Raw genomic sequence first — 13,225 nt, forward strand, 5'->3', positions numbered from 1 at the left:
ATGTCCCACTTGTGCCAATGGCACCATGTTACATACATACCATGCCACTTTCCCTTGTAGACAGTTCCAAATGACCCAGATCCAATTCTCTGTCCCACTGTAATCTGTCCATCAGGAATCTCCCAGTCATCACTTGAATCTCTTCTACCAAGTGTTTTCTCGAAAAATAGAGTACAAAAGTCAAGCCAAGGCAAACAAAAGAGAAAAACCTTGTTTCATGCTAACTATATTGACCTGCCTGACAGGAAGTTAGGAACAGAGCAAGGTCTTCTAAAAAAAAGAAGAAGAAAGAAAACATAAAATATCCATGTTGAGGAAGTAATAGTTATATTTGTGACTCAAAATATAAAGTTACATTTAAAATGAGCCAATATGAGGATGGAATAATTACTTAAAATTAGAAATAATTGGTGCTGGAGAGATAGTTCAGAAGTTAGAAGCAGTGGCTTTTCTTCCAGAGGACCCAGGTTCGAGTCCCAGCACTCAGCTAGCAGCTCACATTCTTACTCTAGTTCCAGGAGATATGTTACACTCCCCTGACCTCCTTCACCACTGGGCATGTACATGCTGGACTTATACACACAGTCACACAAAAGAATACTAATTAAAAAGTTCAAAGTAGAAATGATTTAGTATGTGTAGAAATACATTTGTTATTCTTAAAATAAACTGGCTTTTTAACTATGTGGAGAACTACAGAGGCATGATACAAACTATACATTCGAGGCTAGTTTTGGCTTCAAGTCCCAACAATTCAAGTTACCATGCTCTAACTAGTGCTGCTGGATTTCCTTACATGTCTTAACTGATTTGGCCATCAAACATAAATAAATAAAGGAATAAATAAATAAACCAATATACCAATTCTTTGGATAAGGTAGAAGTAGAAGAAAGTTATTTTTCAAATATGGAAGGATGCCATTTGGTAGACACTTGAATTCTGCACCAGCTTTTAGAGCACATATGCTTTATATGCCTAATCATGCCTTCTAAATACTTGCTTAGTCTCATTCTCCTCATTTTAGAAACAGAACACCATTATTTCCCTTTCAAAATGCCCTCAAAAACTATATTAGAAACCAGAGCAAAAGTCAGTTTTGTGAGCATATGCGCTATGCAATATTCCATGTGATGGGAACCCGGCGTCACAGTTAGAGGAGCACAGCACAGATGCTTACCATCCGACTTCTGTCCTCCGAGGATGAGGAAGAAGATGACTTCCTTTCCCGCTGAGGACCTGGAGATTTCTGTAAGGCTTTCACGTTAGTGAGTGAGCCAGGTAATGAGGCAGGCGGGGTGGCGGACAAGCCTGTGGTTGACCCTAAATTAGAAAAAGGGGAAATTATCCACATTAGGGAGGAGTAAGCATTAAGGAGGAACAAATATGTCCACACAACAGGGGCAGAAAGTGGGGAGATCTAGACTTTAAAAATGGAGTGCATATTTAAATATTGGCCCTTAACAAAGGGTAGGCCAAAAGAAACATAATATGTAATTTGTACAGTAATTTTTTTGTTTTGTTTTTTGGGCCAATCTAAAGACCCTTAAAATAAATAATAATAAACAAGTTTAGAAAAACACAATCTCTAAGCCAAGACACAATTTCTAAAATTCACTCCCAAGTTCCTGTGCCTTTGATAAATAATTAAAACATCATAACAAATGCACAGGCATGGTGCCACACACCTTTAATCCTAGTACTTGGGAGGCAGATGTAGGTAAATCTCTGCATTTGAGGCCAGCCTGGTCTACAGAAAGAATTCTAGGATAGCCAGAGCCACATAATACAAAGACCCTGTGTGATAAAACAGAAAAAACTAACAAGAACCCAAAAACAAAATCAATGCTTATTTCTACAAAACAAACTTATTTTTTATTTCAGTAGCCTCAATATTTCAAAAACATGTAAACATTAAAACTGAAACATTTTAATGGCCTTCCTGTTAAGTATTTCTTTCCTATTAGCCATACATTTATCTAGGATAGCAGACTACATGTTCTATTATTTAAGAGACAGACGGTGAGCAGTGTCACTGGTTGGTGAGGTTTTTCTATTAGACGGAGACTCTTTGTTACCTTTTGTGCAAAGTTAATATGAACAAAGCTAAGGAAGCTTTCTTTTTGAAAAATTATTTATTTTTATCTTATGTGCACTGGTGCTTCGCCTGTATGTGCCATCTGTGTGAAGGTATCAGAGCTCCTGAAGCCAGAGTTACAAACAGTGGAGCTGGGAAGGGAACCGCGTCCTATGGAGAAACAGCCAGTGCTTATAAACTGATGAGCTACCACCCCAGTCCCACTAAAGAGGCTTTAAGACTTTCTGAAACCTTGGTATTATAAAAGTGAACAAGTAAAGGTTATGGCATATCATCCATATTTCACATATATTCTACTATTTTATATGCAAAGTGAACCTTGTAAGTAGGCTCTGAGCAGCAGAAATGGAACTTTTTTAAATATGTAAACTTCCAGTTAACTCAGTAGCAATATGTATAGTATCTGGGACAGGAATTTTGAGCAAAGACTCTCCAGAGTGTACAGTGAATAGACCTGAGATTTCTAGGTAGAATTTTCTAGGTAGCCACTATATTATGTTATAGCACCATATGAAAATTCTATGATTGTATATGCAAATTTCTAAAAGAGAATGGTGTCTGGAATTTCTTTGAACTAGAGCACAATACATTTTACACTGGTCACTGATAACTTTCCACTTTATGGAGCAGTAACAACTTGCCCAGTCCTCAGGCACAGTTCTTATCACTGGATTATTTAGTTTAATTACATCACTAAGTACTGAATGACTTCCACTATATTATGGTTTATCTGAAAAGTAGCTGGGTTGATGGAAATCTCTAAAGCACCACATTATACTAAATATAAGTCACTCAGTGTATCAAAGCAATAAAGATAACTGTAGACATATTTTAAAAAGATATCCAATTTCATCTTAAAATTTAAGTCAATTTTAAAGTAAATTGACATGGTAAAATACTGGACAGTTATTAACTTTCCTTATGTGAGGGGCATAAGTCAATATATAAATTCAGTGTTTTTGAACTCATGTTTATAGATTAACTAAAATATATATCATATATAAGGGGAAAATAGAACAAAAAATGATTAATATTACTAAATTTCAAAACACTATCAAAAGTCTCATAAGAATACTTTGGCCTCAAACCTGCAGTGATTTTCCTCTTGTCTCTGCATCTCAAGTGCTGAAGTTTCAGATGTGAGCCATACGCCCAATATAAAACACCCTTTTTCATAGGGGTTTCCATATACATTTTTATTTTCTTAAACAAATTAATATTACTTAATTGAAAATTATCATCCAATGCACTAAAATAAAAAGAATCCTGCCTGTGTCTCCCAGAATTTAAGAAGTTATCAAGACCAAGTAGAAATAAGACAACATTAAGCAAGATGGAAATGTTAACTCCGAAATCTCTTGCTTTCCAAACTTTGTACTAGACAGCACACAGGAGGCTTGCGGTAGTGAGGGTGTGAGAAGCACATTCAGAGCACTCCAGCCAGGCCAAGCAGAAACTTAGTACTTAACTCTCACACTTACAAACACACGCTGTGAGGGAGGCACAAACAGAGTCTGTATCTTATATTTAGTTTGCTTGGGTGAGAACAAGAAAGAAGAGCCCAACTACCTCTGAACACTGGGCCAGGCTCAAAATCAAACACTATTTCACTGGGGACAGAATGGAGGAGGGGGCTGGGAGTCCGGGATTGGTATTTCCGAAGACAGCGCATCAGTTGGTTCAAGGGGGCTGTTAGAAGAGAAAGAGAGGGGCAGGCAAACACAGGAAGACAGACACACAGAAGAAATGAAAGAAGTCATGGGGAATAAATTAGATGAACTGAAGCCTGCTTCACAAAATAATTCTGGATGATATTTTAAAAATCTGCTTATATTTTCACAAAAACCCCAATTAATTTTTTCAAAGTGACTCATAACAAAAATAAGAAATGCCACTTGACTTTAGGTACTAAGCAGGCTGTTTACTACTAAGTTAACTGTGATGCTAACACGATGGAAACATTTAAATGCTGGATGTATTGGGCAAAATTATCAGCAGCCACAGTTACTAAGACATATGAAAGTCAAACTGGCAGCAACATTAATTGGCAGGCTCATGGAATAACAAACAACACAAACTCTTGAATATGTGATAAAGTCAATATTAAGTACATAATTTAGGCTCGTTATCTGTTATCTTCACAGAAGTACAGAACCATAACAAAATATGGCTTACAATGTTTACTTTCAGTATAAAAATATCGAGTCTGGGCTTGGACCTATTTTGCAGATATAGAAGGTCACAGTGAAGAACCCAGCTCTAGGCATGGTGTACAGCTCCTACAGTCTTCCTTGTAAGACAGAAGGCAGCTGAGAAGGAAAGCACAGAGGAGCTCTTGCAAGAAAATGTGAAGACAGTCTCAAATGCAATCTTTTAGAAAACATACGTGGTACATTATTACAGAGTTTGCTTGTTTTGTTTTTTTTTGAGAGAGCCATACTATGTATACTGGGCTAGCCTCAAACTTACGTTCTTCCTGCCTCAGCTCGGATCACAGGCATATGCTATCACATTTGGCTCAAAAAGCATTTTCTTAAAACAATATTATCTTTACTAGAGGGAAAGCTAGATGGAAATTCTGTAAGAATCTTAATATAATCTCTCATTTGTATATTTTCCTTATTATACCAATAAGGGGATAACTAAATTTTTCTATGAATATAATCTCTCATTTGTATATATTTTTTACTATACCAACAAGGGAGTGACTAAATTTTTCCATTATGGGTCTATTCCATGAAATAAATATGTATTCCAAATAGATCTATAAAGTGGGTGGGAAATGCTTGAAAAAGTCTGACAAATTGAGGGGATGTGGCAGGCAATCCCAAAGAATGATATAGAATGATTTAACCTGATTCTAAGCTCTATCTGTGAGTATTTGGTGTAGGCCAAAAGACATTTAGTGACTCCAGCTTTGGAGGCAGCAAAAATTAAAAAGTGGACAAAGGAATTAAGGACCCTCCTTGGTGGAGTACCTAAGATTGGAAGGGGAGCATTTAAGACTTTCTTCCATGTCTTCTCATTTTCTCTCCTTGTCATGGATAATTTTAAATTCTGCTACCAATAAATGATAACTACGATTAAAAAAATACACACAAAAAACCAAAAACCCTTTGGTTTTCTCTACACATTTTTCTCTGTGTCTGTTTCATGAAAAAAAAAAAAAAAGAAAAAGCAACCATAAAGGAGACAAGCAGCAAAGCAATTGCACTTTTGCCTTAAAACAACAACAAAAACAAAACAAAACAAAACAAAACAAAATAAAACAACAACCCTAAAGTCACTACTTACCTCCATCACCACGAAACCCCTGGTCTCTAATCAAATCCTACAAACAAATAGTAAAATATGTTTATTCAAAGCACATGGTAAAAAAGTAATAACAACAGCAACAACAACAACGGATTTTCTACTATGCATAAGCAGAAGGGTTAATTCAAAACAATACCTGTCTTATAATTATTTCACAAAGCAAAGACTATTAAATTAGCTAGTGTACATGACAAACACTAACGTTTGAAGCACTTGCCAACCTAGACCTATGTGAAAGGATTATTAGTCCTTGTCAAATGCTGAAATCCATTTCAGTCCACTCAGTGGCTTCACAAATCCTTAAAGAAAATCCTACTGGCACATATTAAGAGCCATAAAAATGTTCATACCCTTTGATCCTGTAATTCCACTTCTGGGAATTTTTCCTAAGGAAATAATTCAGAAGAAAAAATGATATGCACAAAGATGTTTAGTGCAGCATTATCCATCACACCAAAAATCAGAAATAATTACTCCCCTATGATAGGCATTTTGACATATTATGGTTATGGTGTATCAATTTATGAAGTAGTACACAGTTACCAAGCAATTATGAAACTTAAAACATGAAACATGTTTACATTTAATAAAAAATACAAAATTAAAAGCACACTGAATACTACCATAAAAATGTGGATGTATAAGAAACATTAAAAAGGAGGGGAGATTAAAATAGCTCAAAAAAGGATTTTGTTTAAATTGGTCTCTATATTTAAAATGCAGCTTTTACAGTAATGTTGGCAGGAGGGGAAATTCCATATGTAATGAAATTTGGATCCTAGTCTACAGAACACGGATTAGTTTACTCAGCTTAACTTAAGTGTAAGGGATTAAAAGGCCACAAATGTCTCTAAAAAGGTTAGTGGCAAATAGGCACAATTTTGCTTATTAAAATAAAAAGTGAATTCTTTACTGGTGTACTACATAGAACCTTCAACACACAAAAGTCTTTGTGGTTTCACTACTTTTCCTTGGTTTCAGAGCTTACAAACACACAGTGAGATGTAGGCACATGAAAAATAAGTAACTATTTCAGAATAAAAGAGAGATACATCAGTTTATTATAATTTACTACCATGTAGTGGTATTGACAAGGCTTTTAGTGACATAGATTAAGACTATGATGTTCTAGCCATCTGACACTGGCCTTCCAGCCTCCACATCTATGAGAATTGGTGACTATAGTGCAAAAGAAATGACACTAGTATTTTGGCATTGGTGAAGCAGCTGAAGAAACCTGAGAACGGGCTGTGAAGAATGGACAGGCATGTATAAAAACAAGGGGCTTTCTAGATAGATGGCCCCACAAGAGAACAGTTACATCCCTTTTCCTGTTTCCTACCCTAGCTCTGAAACTCCCCCCACACCTACAGATGAGCCGAATGTGGCTTTTCCACTCCTGCCAGGTCCAACACACATTTACACTTCTCAATCTCACGTGTTCTTAAAGCTCCCAGTTCATCTGTCTACTAGAACCTAGATTAAATAGGATACTCTAGTATTTTAAAACGATTTCAACTGTTCCCTAATCTCTTCTAGTCCCTTGTCTGTCATCCCTGTGACTCAACATCATAGAAGAAACCAACTAAAGAGCTTCTGGCAATACCTTTGCTATCTATGAACATCTGCACAAGTAGGATCAGCTGTAATTGCTAAACTCATTCACTCTCTCCTTTCTCCTTCCTTCTCCAGGGTACCATGTATCATAGGCTGGCCTCTCACTTCTGATTCTCTAGTGCCTTTAGCTCTCAGCGCCAAGACTAAAGGCACATACCACAATGCCTGGTTGGCTTCTTTCTACTAGTTTTCTATGTGGTGGTTCCAATAAGAATGATCCCCATATCTTCATAATATTTGAATGCTTAGTTACCAGGAAGTAGCCTTGTTGGAGGAAGTGTGTCACTAGGGGTTGGCTTTGAAATTCCAAAAGCACACACCAGACTCAAACTCATACACTCTGTCTCTCTGCCTGCGGCTCAAGATGTAAAGACCTGCCTGCATGTCACCATGCTCCTCATGATGATGAAAATGGACTGAACCTCTGAAACTGTAAGTGAGCCCCAATTAAATATTTTTTAAAAAGTATCATAAAAATGTATCCCGGTGAGAGCACCGAGGTGGAAATGTGTGGGAATAAATGCATTCAGAGGTTCCAATGAAGGGTGTGGAGGCAAATGGTGTCAATAAGTCAGCAGAGTCTAAGACATAATGGGGAAAAACAGTTATGGCAGTTATGAAAAGGGTAAGAGGAAGGCATGAAGTGACTCTTCAACTAGCCAAGCCCAAGAAACCAGGAGGACAGTCACAAGCAGAGAAAAGGGGAAGAGTTTAAAAGGCGGTTTGTTTTCAAATAAAGATGAAGCTCTGAGCTTGAACACATCAAGAACACACCTAACCTACAGATACCGTTGACTCCTTATTCTCCAACCTCCTTCCTCCCATATCTCCCTTTCCCACTTGTCTCTTCCTGTGTGTTCAGGTCTACATAGAGAGAGAAAGGTCTTAGTTAAAAAGGATACTAGGAAAAAGCTACTTATATGAACGTACTCTCTAAAATATAGGGGGGCACCTAATAAAAACTAGGAAGAAAGTCTGATTTTATAATCTTTTATTCATGATTTATCTTGGTAATTAAATAAAATTTATAATAAAGCACTTTGAAAGTTAATAAAGTTTAAGTTATAGTTCCAACTGTAAGATTTTTTAAAAATACAAATTTAGAATTGTTTTTGTTGGTTCTAATGCTAAACTCATGACAGAAAAAAATATAAATTCTTAATGTCATTTTCATAACACATTAATTGCACAAAAATCTTAGAGAATTCATGAATTCCCATGGGCATCTATTAATTCTTAAATTCAAATTCTTAAATTTAAATTAAGATAAAGTCATTTTAACTAAAACCATTTTCAGACATAGTGTCATAGAAAAAAGTGAGAATAAGTGCAACTTGGTAACGGTGAAGCCCTTACTGTCATTAGAGACCGTGACAGGGTGTTGGAGCTATAATGTAGGAGCCCAACATTTACATGATAAATGAAAAGTGGCATTTACGTCCAATCTGTATTAAAAGTACAGCAGAAAACCAGAGAAACACACTCCAATTGTTTAGTTCTAGCAGTGCTGTACTTACATCGATATTCACAGGCTCAATTGTGTTTATATGAACATTGGGAGCTGAGGAGGACCGGTCTCGTTGCCCAAACTGATTGCGATGATCTTCATCTGCTGGTCGGAAGGGCTGTGGAATTGGAATGGATTTTGAAGGAGATGGACTGGTGAGGATTTGGGGCCTGGAAAAACCAAGTCATGGGGAAGATAAGAGTTGGAGCAATTATATTAATAATAATATTTAAAATGAAAGTTATAAGATTGTTGTATTTAAAATGATAAGCTTTAAAGAAACGAAATTCCAGTAGTAATAGCTTTACAAAAAGCATTGGTTTAAAAAAAACATACCTACAACTAGTACTGCCAAAGCTTTGCTCAAAAGCAGACCAGAAAACTCCAGAGGAATCTACAAATGGCTAGAAATTACCTGTGGTTCATCAGTAGAAGTTCTTAATTATCCTTTAAAATTATATATAGAATTAAAATGTTTCAGGTAGAGACTAGTTGAATAAAATATGCCGTTTTCTTATGTACTATTTTTCATAATTTAAAGTTACTGAAATAAAAATCTGAAGAAGGTAGTTAGAAAGTTACAAGTAATTTTGAGAATATTCTTGTACATTTTAGGACCCTAAAGATAGAATTACTACTTAATACCAGTATTGAATGAATTTTTTTATAATATCAAATACCATCTCCAAAATCTTGGAAGATAATCAATATGGTGCCATTTATTGTCCATATTTCAAAATGTTTTTCATGTCTCATTAACACCAGAGACCAAAGAGAGAGGGGGGAAGAACCATAAAATATTAAACACTGAAGCAAATATTTAAAATAACTAAAAAAATTTGGGGTATTGTAGTTGTGAGGTGCTCATGGAAGCCAGAAACTGGTGTCAATTGCTTTATCTCCACTTATTTAAGACGGGGTCTTTTCACTGAAGCTAGAATTTACAATTGGTTATTAGACTGCTGGCCAGCAAACTCCGAAAATCTTCTTATCTCTGTCTTCCCAGGACTGGGGTGTAAAAGTATCTTTTATTCCCTGGAAGAAATTGTCTCGGAGGCTTATGGCCTCAGTCGGCTAAGCTAGGCCTAGTCATGGAGACTTCTAGCCTCCATGCAGTCTTACTTTAGGCCTTGAACGTATTCAGCCTCTGAGCTTTACTGCTGACTAAGCTCACTTTTTCCTTCTTCTTTCTGAACCATGGCTGACTGGTTCAACTCAGGTGTTCTGCTTCAAAACTCTTCTCCAAGCTGACTGACTGAATCTGGCTTCTCTCGCAGCCTCTCCTGAATTGCTCTGCTTGAACTCATACTAACTTTGGCAACATGGTCTAATTTTCTGGCTCTTTCTCATTCTCTCATCACCTGATCAAGTTTGTTCTCTCTCTGTAACCTAGTAAAACTACCTCCTTCCTTTTTTCTCTCTATGCTGCTCTCTCTCTCCTTTTTTTTTTTTTTTTTTTTTTTTTGGTTTTTTCGAGACAGGGTTTCTCTGCGCAGTCCTGGCTGTCCTGGAACTCACTCTGAAGACCAGGCTGGCCTTGAACTCAGAAATCCGCCTGCCTCTGCCTCCCGAGTGCTGGGATTAAAGGCGTGCGCCACCACGCCCGGCCATGCTGCTCTCTTAAGAAGCCTCTTTTTCCTCGTTTTTTCTCTTGTAAGTTGGGTATTCTTTTGGGGGTGGGGTGGGGTGGGGTGGGGTGAGGGAGGTATCAAAATTCTTTATTTGAAGAAATGGTACAAATTAAAGAACTTAAGAGGATGTTTTGGTGCAACTTACAGAAAAGATAAAGGCAGCCCAACATATATGCACTGCCTCAGTGACCAGTAAAGTCATATGGCTTTGGGGAAGTCAGCTTAGCTTCATCACTGAGTCCCAGGGTGTGCTTGTCAAAGAGATATTCTGCCATGCCAGATTCAGGGGCTACCATCTTGCATAGTTGGTCACGTGGTCACCCTGTTCTTTGATGGATTTCACCTGCTCACTCAGGTATAATGTGCCTCAGTGAAGTCACATAAGTGGGGACCATTCTTGTCCATAGTCAGTTTGTGCAGTCCTAGTTGTGCCTGATTCACATTCCTTTCCAAGTGCAGTGTACACTCGACTGCATTCAGCCGGCTCTCCCAGGTATCACAGTCTGGTTTCTTTATATCCGGCAGGAAAATTCAGCCACTTCATTGGTTCTACAGCTTCATCAGAGATTGGCAGAGAAAGTATTTGGCAAAGTTCTTCAGAGTCGCATCATCCCGGTCAAAACAGCAAGCCACAGACAGAGGCAGGAGGCATGTAACTCCGAGTTGATCTGATGGTTGCCAGCAGCCTCCTGATCCTGATGGTAATTCGGCAACACTTTCGTGGGAGCAGCATTGGTCATGGCAGTGGCAGGGCAAGGTGCAGCAGAGCAACTAATTTGCAAAGGGCTCAGGCTCAGAAAAGCCAACTGGGGTCAGAGGGGTTGGGCACCCAGTTCTGTAGAAGCACAGTTGAAGCAGGAAGCTGCAGGGACTCTGGGCAAGAATGTCTCAAGTTGGGCATATTCTATTCTGTCAAATCCTTCTCCGAGTCATCACTTTCAAACATGAGTGCTTCCTTCTACAAACTAACTTTATCTCATTGTTTGGGATTAAACATGTGTACTAAGGGCATGTCTATATTCCAGCCAGAGGGATTAAAGGTGTGTGCTAAGGCCTGAGCCACACCATACATAACTGAAAAATTTTCCCCCCAGTAAATAACACAATTTTGGGGTTCCAAGTGTGATCCTGCAACACTGGGGTCATGGGTTTCAACAACAGTCACAACCCAACTTTTTAGGTGGGCAATGAGGATGGAAACTCAAGTCCTCAAGCTTGCATGACAAGGACTTTAGCCACTGAGTCATCTTCCCAGCCCTAAAATTATTTTGATTAAAATACTTTAATAGGTTATAGAATGACTTACTAATTAACATTTTTGATACAGATAATAAAATCTATGAGTTCTGGCCTAAAGAGCCTGGCCAGAGGCTAGATTATAAACTCCTAAAAAGATTGTAGCTGCCTCAGAAAAGATTCTCAGGAGCAGAGAAGTGATTACTGCTTTCGGGAGGATACAGTAAGGCTCAGCCTAAGTGTCAACTGGCCATGGAAAGTCCAACATGGACCAAGTTCTCTTCACATACTGCTCAGCGTTTTACCCCATAGTATAAAAGCTAACCAGCAATATTTGGTTGTTATTAGACAAGAAAGACATTGTTGAGATAACAAGGGAAATCATAAAAGAATGGTAAGAAAATACAGTAGGAGGGGACAATGAGATTGGTCACTCAGTGGATCAAAAGGTACTTGCTACTAAGCCTGATGACCTGGGATTGACCCGGGAGCCGAGGTGGTGGAAGGAGACCTTATTCCACAAAGCTGTCTTCTAACTTCCACAAAGGTGCCTCAGCATGTGCATGAGCACAGACACACATGCACACAGTCATATTAAATACATATAATAAAAAAAGCAATAGAAAAGGGTAGAATAAAGATTTGGAGAGCAAAGCTTAAGAGTAACAAAAGTCTTTTAAACAAAGCACGTCATCAGGCTAGGAAGCTCGTGATATAAGGATAAGGAAAGAAATGTATTTTAGGGCATTCATATTCACTATGCGAGTCTGCTTCAATGAACAGGATGCAAACACTATTCTCTAAAAGAAACGGGCATAAGCCTAACTACAATTAATGGAACTGGATTTGAGGGAAGTTATGTTTCATCTGGTTATCGAGAAATTTTGTTAAAGCTGTCCTTATTCTTGCTTTATAAAGCTAAATAAAAATAGAAACAAAAATTCCTTTGCTAAGGAATTTTCAAAGAGCTAAAAATTACAAGAATGTTATTAGTTAATAAGTATTCAGAAATAAAAACTGTTAAGCTACTCACAGTCTTAGGACAATAGTGCCTTTAATTCAGGACTAAAATCTGGGAAAGCCTGAATTAACTAGAATGTATAGAATAGTCTAATTAATATAATATGTGACCTAGCATTGAGAGAGAGAGGAAATAAACTACTCCTGAAATGTACTCAGTAAAAACTATGACAGAAATATGAACTGGGTAAGAAATAAAAACTCTGTTTTCAGAGGACAGTGATTCAGAAACAAGGAGAAATAAAACCCTGTATTTAATCTGGTAAAAGAAGAGGGCTTGAAACACAAAATCCATGTGATGTATTAATACCATCTGGAGGGTGAAGGTATGCCTGAGTTCAAAGTTAACTTCTCTACCCTTGAAGGCAAGTATATGGTAACTCTGAGCAATATTTCATTATTGTACCCATCTGTATGTTTTAATTCAATGCTTAACAAAAGCAATCCTCTAACTATAATTTTGCTTCTCATTACTGTCTTTCCAAAGAAGAGTGGGCCCATCCTACACAAGTCTGGATTAGGTGGCATGTATATTCTTTGTTCTGATTTTGCTCAACTTAACTAGTATATTCCTAATTGTCATCATTTGGAAAACTTATAAAGCCATACCTGCATATTGTGGACTCTTTCCTTGAAGTAGGCAATTTATAACTAACCTATGAAGGATCTTGGCCATCACCTAATTGGCTTTCTCCCACAGGTATATATTTGTACTGACCCTTCCACATACCTTCTTAAAACTAAACTTAAAAAATTTTAAAATTAAAAATAAACAGAATTTTAATTCTAACACTCTTTAGAAA

At 37.4% G+C, this 13,225-nt stretch overlaps 1 protein-coding gene and 1 pseudogene across 16 annotated transcripts in view; both read right to left on the reverse strand.

Moving 5' to 3' along the window:
- Braf (Braf transforming gene) overlaps nt 1-13,225 on the reverse strand; it is a 122,428-nt gene that overhangs the window by 39,829 nt on the left and 69,374 nt on the right. For 7 of the 16 annotated variants that reach the window (XM_006505353.4, XM_011241134.3, XM_011241136.3 and 4 more), the window contains 6 exons: nt 8,546-8,705; nt 5,762-5,797; nt 5,391-5,427; nt 3,666-3,785; nt 1,179-1,321; nt 41-158 (listed from right to left, as the gene is read on the reverse strand). In XM_006505353.4, coding sequence (XP_006505416.1) covers nt 41-158; nt 1,179-1,321; nt 3,666-3,785; nt 5,391-5,427; nt 5,762-5,797; nt 8,546-8,705 — 614 coding nt within the window. Of the gene's footprint in view, nt 1-40; nt 159-1,178; nt 1,322-3,665; nt 3,786-5,390; nt 5,428-5,761; nt 5,798-8,545; nt 8,706-13,225 lie in introns of those variants that run through there. The other 9 variants (XM_006505355.4, XM_011241135.3, XM_030255095.1 and 6 more) reach the window with 6 other exon arrangements.
- On the reverse strand, nt 10,240-10,729 carry Fth-ps2 (ferritin heavy chain, pseudogene 2; annotated as a pseudogene).

Source organism: Mus musculus, chromosome 6, assembly GCF_000001635.26.
Source record: "Mus musculus strain C57BL/6J chromosome 6, GRCm38.p6 C57BL/6J".
In the NCBI taxonomy this organism is placed as follows: domain Eukaryota; kingdom Metazoa; phylum Chordata; class Mammalia; order Rodentia; family Muridae; genus Mus; species Mus musculus.